Source organism: Poeciliopsis prolifica, unplaced genomic scaffold (genome assembly GCF_027474105.1).
Source record: "Poeciliopsis prolifica strain line A6 unplaced genomic scaffold, Auburn_PproV2 SCAFFOLD003, whole genome shotgun sequence".
Classification (NCBI taxonomy): domain Eukaryota; kingdom Metazoa; phylum Chordata; class Actinopteri; order Cyprinodontiformes; family Poeciliidae; genus Poeciliopsis; species Poeciliopsis prolifica.
The window spans coordinates 16,183,275-16,192,064 of NW_026562378.1; the positions used below are offsets into that span (position 1 = coordinate 16,183,275).

An 8,790-nucleotide genomic window follows, 5' to 3' on the forward strand; every position below is an offset into this window, starting at 1 on the left:
AAATAAAAGGCCTGCCAGACCTGGCAGAGGCTGGAGAAAGACGAGGGATCCACTCGGAGCAGATAAAAATATCACAAATGGCCTTTGTGGAAGTGGGGAGGCAATTCTGAAATGTGTGATAACGCAGCTCGCAACAGGTAAAACTTACTCCAACCGTAACGTGTAAAGTTTCATGTCTTTATTTAAAATCCAGCCACAATAAAACATATTTTTTAAATTCTAAAAACGAGCTTTGCAACAAGTGTTGCATTATTTGGCTTGTGTCCTGTTCTAATTTGGGTAGAGGAAGCAGATTTCAGGTTGCCAGGGTGAGAGGAAATTACAGAAACCACAAAGTGACTGACAATCAGCCCTGAACGGCTATCAGTGGGAGCCATTTTGTATGTTCCCAAATTTATCAAACAGCTCCAGGTAAACACGCGCCCTTGGACCGAAGGAAACAAGTTCAGCAATTTGTCTTTCTCTGACAGTTGCTGCACTAAATGTTCTTTTTCTCTCTAAAAATATATATATATGGAAAAAACAGAAGGCAAAACTGCAAATGTGTTGCTTCTGCTTGCAAAACAAAGAGCCCACCTTGTCCTCATTTTATAATAATTCAGCCTAATAAAGATGAAGGCTGGGAACAAGGGAGTCTCATCCTCCAGTTGTCTAATCCTCCAGGGATACAGGAGGTAAAAATCACCATCAGTGACATGAGTTTGTACCAGTGGTGAACATCAGATAAGGGGATATTGTGCATGGCATCCCAATCAAGGTCACCTCACGACCTCTGAGGTTCAGTCACTTGAATTTATTATAAATCCTAAACTGCTGCAGAAATAGACGATAATGTGAATCACATAATGAGTAAAACGTGGTTTTAAATAATATGATTTGACTGCTGTTGTGATTTAAAGCTCCCGTAGCCGTGACCTTGATGTTTGTCTTTGGTTAGTGGTCCGACAGCACCACCTGCTGGTCAAGAACCAACAAGCAAGTCATTGTGAAAAACCTCAGTAACTTCAATAAATGGCAACTTCAATTTTAAAAACAGCATAAACAAGAATCTAATTTTTATTTTCATGCATATCTTTAACTAACGCTGTTCAGACTCTTTGAGAGATCATTAACTTAAAGCAACAATAAAACTTTAATTAATTAATGTAATTTATCAGTACAAAAAAGTTTTAGCCCTGGTAAAAAACCCTAAAAGGAGTTAATATTTTGATATTTGTAACTCACATTACAACCACAAAATTTAAAGCATTTATCAGAGATTTATGGTAAAGTGTTATATTACTTTTAACTCACTTTTTATGAACAATATAAATCTTATTTTTGTGGCAGAAGAGGAAGAGACAGATAAATTAGAAAAATGGTGAAAGATACCCTGTTAGATGCTGCAAAAGGATTGAGACTTGAGTTACCCTTCCTGAAAGACGATGCACTGCAAAAACGCAAAATATTACTGTTTTTTTGGTGTTGATTCTTAGTACGCTTACAATAAAACAAAACTAACGACCAAGTTACTTTTCAGCAAGACATAGGAGATTTCTTAATGTCAAACAGTCCTTGATGTTGATGATAAAGTTCTAGCTCCACCGGTAAATTATTTCACATATAAAATGGAAAAAAATGTTTGCCAGTGGAACTAGTACTACTCTGTCAATATTAAACTTTTGTTTACTTAAAACATTTTCAGCAATATTAATGAATTATTGACTTAAAGCAAGCTCTGATATCTTCCTGAAAAGTTACATGAGAGTTAGTTCTGTTGTATTTTAAGATATTTGCACTAAAAACCAGGCCAGAAGTGTCCAATGTCTGGATTTTGTGCAACCACCAGATCTGAACTCAATCCTAGAATTAAGCAAATCTGTCCTTCATTCATAGTTGGTTGATCCTGGCAAACACTTTTTCATCACAAACAATGTTTTGGAGCAGAAATGTGCTGTACAAATAAAGTTAGATTGGTTTATCTTTCAGGGCAGTTTATTTCCCAAAATAAATAATAGACTGCCTGTCTGTTAAGTTTTGGCATTCATTGTAATTTTGAAGTAATTAGAACCATAATTTTTACTCGAAAGCAAATCTTACAACCCAAATAAAACACAATCCCGAAACTCTGGTCTTGACTTTTACAAGAATTTACAGATCAGTTTTCTACAAAAACATGACTATTTTGAGCTCAATAAGATTTTTGTTTTATTTATTATTGAGCAGAATTTTAAAAAAGACAGAAAAAGTGATTTAAATCACATCAAAGTTTGATTTGATTGGCTGTACCTCATGTGATTTCTAATTTACAGTTTTTTGCCCTCAGAGCAAAAAGGTTGGACACTACTGAACTAGACCAGAAATATTTGGTAAGATTTTGTGTTTTTGCAAACAGAAAGCCAACTGTGAACCTTCTCAGATCTTATGCACCATTTTGTGTTGGTCTGTCATCTAAAACATTAACTAAACACACTCAGGTTTCTGGGACAATAAAAATGTAAATAAATACTTCTGCAAGGCGCTGCATTTACAAGTATGTATTTGGCATTAACCCAGGAGCACAAAGGTCATCAGGAAGATGACACACTGGAGCGCTGATGTTCTGGTTCGAGTCGCCGCCCCATTTTGGTGCAGCGGCTCCATACGTTCACAGCCTTTCCCGTGAAAGTACCCATAGCACTGGCACTGAAAGTTCGTGTCAAAAAGGACTTTGTCTGGGTCTGCCAGGTCGCCAGTGACTGTCAGTTTGCCGTCTCGCCTCTCGATGCGGTGTGAAAGGGGGTTGAGGTGAAGGTAAACATCGCTGTCCGGATGTTTGCGAAGGCAGCGGCCGTGAGAACCGCACAGGGTCTGGCTGCAGAGCTCTGCTGCCGTGGAGACGTTGAGGAGGTACGGGCTCAGTGTGCCTTGAAGATACGTGTTCAGGTCAGAGCAGGTGGTCTAAAGACAGGAAGAAGATGTGCATTTACAGTAAATGTTTGTATCAAGGTAAATAACTTTTTTTTTTTAATTCGCAAAGACAACTCAGGATGTCATCTGTGCCTGAGCCCAGCAACAGAAATAAATACATTTAAATTAAACAAAGAAAATCATGTATCCATTTCCCTTCTGGTTTACCTGCTTTATGTTGGCCTATCACATAAAATCCCAATAAAATGTGTTGGCCTCCATATTGAAAATAATTCTAGATTGGGCATTGGTGACAATGTGCCTAATCCATAAAGGCAGATCTATTCAGTCTAATTCTATGCTTTAATTTTTACATTTTTAACCAAGGCAATCAACCTATAGTTATCTCAGTTTCTTTATTAATTAATTTGCATTGGCTATTATACAACTGCACTGACTGACTAAATTTTAAGGTTGTGTTTTTACATTTGACCAGGGTTGTGAAGCTATTTGTGTATTTAAGTGTATTAAAAGTGCTGTAGAATTGCAGTTATCAAATAAATCTGTAATTCAGTACGTTTATGTCTGTTTTTAAAAAAATAAACATTTAAAGCTCTGTTTTTCTGGATTGGATCGGTATCAGAAGGGAACAAGTGGACCAGACAACCTGTGAAACATGATAGTCAGTTTATGCTTACTTTGTTTTTTGCATGTGTTGCATCTCCCCACAGGATGATTCCTGCAGCTCCCAGAGCGACACTCTCCCCGATGGTGGACACCAGGTCAAACTAGAAAACAGAATTCAGCTCTTGAAATTCACAGGTCAACAAAACTGCTTTGAAACTTCAAGGAAAAAAAAGGAAGAAACAAGATTTTATGTTTTTCCCCTTTCTATCTTTAAGGGTGATTCAACATATCTTTAATGAAACCAACACCCTTTCCGATAAGAAAAACTGAAGATGAGAGTTAGTTCTGTTGTATTTTAAGATATTTGCACTAAAAACCAAGCCAGAAGTGTCCAATGTCTGGATTTTGTGCAACCACCAGATCTGAACTCAATCCTAGAATTAAGCAAATCTGTCCTTCATTCATAGTTGGTTGATCCTGGCAAACACTTTTTCACTTCATAAGTCAATAATTCAATCAATCAATCAATTGATCAATTATTTTATTTTGGTAAATTGTCCACATCAAACACAAGAAATGAAAAAAGAAAAAAACATCAAAAAACAAACCCACAGTTTACCAAAACAGGAACAAGCTGATGCGGAGCTTATTTTTGTCTACCTTGTTTTTTAATACCCTACAACCTACCAGGATATCTTCACAATGAATATATAAATCTACATAACAGCACAAGATTTTATCATTTTACATTTAAAGTTCACCAACAAAGGACATAACTGAAATGCATCATTCAATTTATTCCACAGTTTCACATCAATAACAGAAACACATCTCGGCTTTATCTGGCTCTTCTCTTTTGCACATTCAAATACAAACAAACCTTGCAAAGGCCTATTTATTCTCTCTTAGCTTAAATAATTTCTGACTACCTGAAGGAAGACATTTGTTCAGTGCTTTATACATTATTTCCAGTACTTTTACATAAACAATATTTTTACATTTTAATATGTTACTTTAACGAAAGGGTTTTTCAGTTGGTTCACGGTATCCCATGAACCAACCGGTTCATGTTTGGTTATGAAACAGTTGGTTTATGAACCAACCATATAAGTGCAGTTAATAATGCACTTATTAACTGCAGTTAATAATGCAGTTAACAAGTGCATTATATTAACTTTCCACATAGCCACTTAAAGGCAAGTGTAAAACAGGATGTGAGTGTTTCTGAATGATGGTTCAAACTTGTCAGCAGGAGAGGCTAAAGAAAGCGGCGTGTCACCTCTGTCAGATATTCCAGGTTGTTGCCGTAGATGGGTCGGGCGTACACAAAGACAGGATGTGCCATCTCGTCGCCGGATGAAGACAAACGCATCCCTTCCTGCACACGGTTCCGCACAAACAGCCGTCCTGCGGATGAGGAGCGCAACACTTTGAGCATGTAGATGGAAGGGAAGAGCGCCGTGCTCTCGGTCCACAGCCACTTCAGCTGCTCGTTGCGGGCCTTCTCCACATCGGGGCAGCGGCCCGTGTAGCCCTCCAGGGAGCGCAGGTAGTCATGGTTGTAGCAGTCCGGGAACAGGTAGAACCCCCACAACTTGTTTGGCCGCAGGCTTTTGGCATGGCGTAGCGTGTCCAGCATGAACTTCTTGGCAGACATCTCAAACTCCAATTGGGCCACTTTCCCCACCTGCTCGTCGGACCAAGTTGGGTTCTTTTGGCGCACCAGTTCACGGGAACGTCTGCGGTAAATGTCTTTGGGTCCCCAGTTTCGCATCCAAAGGGGACGCCATTCTTCCCAGTCAATAACCGCTAAACCTATAGTGTCCCGGTTTGGTATGTACTTATCAACACCTTTCTGCATTTCGCTAAGGTGCTGCGAGAGACTGGCATTCTGCGGCAGCCCCCCGTGCATCGGCATCTCATCCGCATCAAAGTAGGGGTACAAGCCCAAGCGGTCCTGGTAGAATAGGGTCAAGTTCTGCCCAACAAAGTTCTCAGTTGGTGTAGCCACAATCTGGAACTGATCCAGTTCCAAAGAAACGTTGTACCTGGAGCCACACAACTGAGTTGGGACATTCCAGGCGAGGAGAAGGTGTTTCTTGGAGAACAGGGGAAATCTTGTAGGTTTCACTTCTGAAGCGCAGAAGCCGTCCCAGAGCAGAACAATCAGGAGTGGTACTCTCCAGAAATAAAGAGTCCAATACAACATGTCTTCAGATGTGTCCCGAGTCTCCTTCTCGGCCCTACAATTTAGAGAGGAAAATGTAGGTGTACAAATTTCTGCATTGCACTTTCTTTCCCTACATACACTGTATGTTTTGGTCAGGAAAACCTTACCTGCTTGACCGTGTTCTACAGGTTTTCCAACAGGTTGCTGCTAGGTAACCACAAACTACTCAAGAGATTATTGCCAGGTAACCAAATAGTGAGTTAGTTGAAGCCACTGACCTTTAAGGTTGAGCAGCTAAAGTGTTTCTTCTGTCTACATTTCCCAGAATGTAAGCAAAGAATCAAACAAATTTTCAGTATCAAACAAAGCTAACCAGACTGAATGAAAAAAAATGTTTTCAGATGACAATTTAATTTAATAAGAGGCAAAAACCCAGTTTAAACCAACCTGGCCCACTTGGTAAAACTAAATACCCTCCACAAGTTAAAAGGTAAAGGTAATGGTAATTTTATTTATGTAGCACATTTTCAACAACAAGCCAACATGAAGTGTTTTAAATAGAACCTGTTACACAACACAAAGAGGCTAAAAGTTGTCAAAACGCAACACATTGGGATCTGATCTAAAGAAACCCATGGAAAGGGTTAAAGAACCCAAATATAAACTCTTGAGGGATTAACAAACAAACATGGTGGTTGTGTGATTATCTTTGATTTGCAGTACTAAACTTCATATGGAGTTTTATCAAGAAATTTTGTGGTTCTCTTTTATTACAATAGCAGTACAAGTTATGATGAAAAGCTTTTGATTGCTTCTATTTTAGGTAACTATATGGCTCTGACTTCATAGCGCCACAAACATAAATGCTGTTCTTCAGTTCCCATTTGAAATGAGCTTCTTGAGGATGCCATTTGTCTTGGTCAGACAGTTGCTGCAGTAAATGTTCTTTTTCTCTATATAAATATATATATGGAATGTATAGATAAGAAATAAACAGAAGGCAAAACTGCAAATGTGTTGCTTCTGCTTGCAAAACAAAGAGCCCACTTTGTCCTCATTTTGTAGTAATTCAGCCTAATAAAGATGAAGGCTGGGAACAAGGGAGTCTCATCCTCCAGTCGTCTAATCCTCCAGGGATACAGGAGGTAAAAATCACCATCAGTGACATGAGTTTGTACCAGTGGTGAACATCAGATAAGGAGACATTGTGCATGGCATTCCCATCCCAATCAAGGTCACCTCACAACCTCTAAGGTTCAGTCACTTGAATTTATTATAAATCCTAAACTGCTGCAGAAATAGACGATAATGTGAATCACATAATGAGTAAAACGTGGTTTTAAATAATATGATTTGACTGCTGTTGTGATTTAAAGCTCCCGTAGCCGTGACCTTGATGTTTGTCTTTGGTTAGTGGTCCGACAGCACCACCTGCTGGTCAAGAACCAACAAGCAAGTCATTGTGAAAAACCTCAGTAACTTCAATAAATGGCAACTTCAATTTTAAAAACAGCATAAACGAGAATCTAATTGTTATTTTCATGCATATCTTTAACTAACGCTGTTCAGACTCTTTGAGAGATCATTAACTTAAAGCAACAATAAAACTTTAATTAATTAATGTAATTTATCAGTACAAAACATTTTTAGCCCTGGTAAAATAAAAAATAAAAAATGGGAAAAAAAGTCCTAAAAACAGTTAATATTTTCTTTTTTATTGCACTCTGACAAATAAAGAAAAATCCAACATTTAATTTCTGCTTTGAGAAATAATAATAATTTTTAAAATTTTAACATGTTTAAAGTTACTAGTTAGAGAAGATCAATTTTTGTGTTAGAGGTTCAATCCAAAAATCTTATAAAACGTGGGCCCCTCTGTTATTTTATTTTGAAAGACTGGATGCTCTCCCCCATGCCTGAAAGTCAGGCAGGAGCTGGCTCTGCTGTGTCTGCCTGCGCCCCCGGCCCGGCGGCCTCGAAGGTTCTTTATGGTTCTGGCTATTGGTAGTGATTGTCAACCTGTGCAGTTTTTAATTTCCATGTCCTGACTTGATTTGTGTGTCCACGCATGTGCGGACACTTGTTTACATGCTGTCCACGTTTCTGAGTTCTGTCTTGGTCCCCTGGGTTTTCATGCTTGTGGTTTTTCAGCCACAAGCATAATTATTGTTGTTTTTATTGTGTGGTTTTTCCCCCCTCTGTTATATTTTTCTTACTTTATTTGTTGTTTTTATTATTTACAGTCAGGTATGGGTGGATGGGGAGAAGTAGGGGATAGAACAAAAAGAAGGAAAAGGAGGGAGAATGAGGGAGAAGAAAAGAAAAGAACAATGCTATGTTGCCTTTGTCCCTGTGTTCAATGTGCTGTTATTGATAGTTGACTAAATAGAAAGAATATATGTAAAAAAAGGTTACACTTAACTTTTTAAAGTAAGAGTATTAATCAGTTCTTAAGAAGTGATCAGAGGTTTCTGTTTCCCAGAGGCAAAAATATGACACCATTATACAACATTTTCTGATAATTACTCTACAAAATGGGAAAAATAATAAAATATCCCCTTTTTTTCTTGTGAGTAGAAGATATTACAAATGTGTAATGTCTTATACTCACAAGATATTACATACTTGTGATTATGCAATATCCTCACAAGTCAGATAATAATTACAAGAAAATTGCTACTTTCTGAAACTTACGTAAGTTTAGAGTTAGAGTGATATTTAAAAAGTTGTAAAAAATCTTTACCAGGGTGCCAGTAGTTTTGGAGGGAGCTGAACATATTGAACAATTCACACCATGTCTCAAACTTTGGTATGAAATTATCAGAAAGACTTTCTTCAATCTGATCTTTGTAAAGATTTGAGACCACCTTTACAAAAATATTTAGTTTGGTGTTTCAGGAATAACAAAGACTTAACTAATGCTCATTTAAAGCCAACAGCTATTAAATAAGAGTAAACATCATTTGCATGATACTTTTTAGAAGCTCAAAGTTAAATCAAAACAACAAATTTTCCACTTGGAATTTCATTTTATGACTCGTGCTATTGTGTCTTAAATACAGTCTGCCTGGAAAACTAATAGGATCTGTGCAGTTCGCAGAAGGATTTGATTTAGTAGGCAGACA

At 37.8% G+C, this 8,790-nt stretch overlaps 1 protein-coding gene across 1 annotated transcript; it reads right to left on the reverse strand.

The window, feature by feature from the left end:
• Positions 1-2,501: 2,501 nt before the first annotated feature.
• LOC129352797 (hyaluronidase-2-like) lies at positions 2,502-5,896 on the reverse strand. Its single transcript, XM_055021948.1, has 4 exons — positions 5,833-5,896; positions 4,775-5,738; positions 3,567-3,656; positions 2,502-2,919 (listed from the first exon to the last, which is right to left on the reverse strand). The coding sequence occupies exons 2-4, from the start codon at positions 5,702-5,704 to the stop codon at positions 2,527-2,529; spliced, it is 1,413 nt and encodes a 470-aa protein (XP_054877923.1). The 5' UTR covers positions 5,705-5,738; positions 5,833-5,896; the 3' UTR covers positions 2,502-2,526.
• Positions 5,897-8,790: the final 2,894 nt, after the last annotated feature.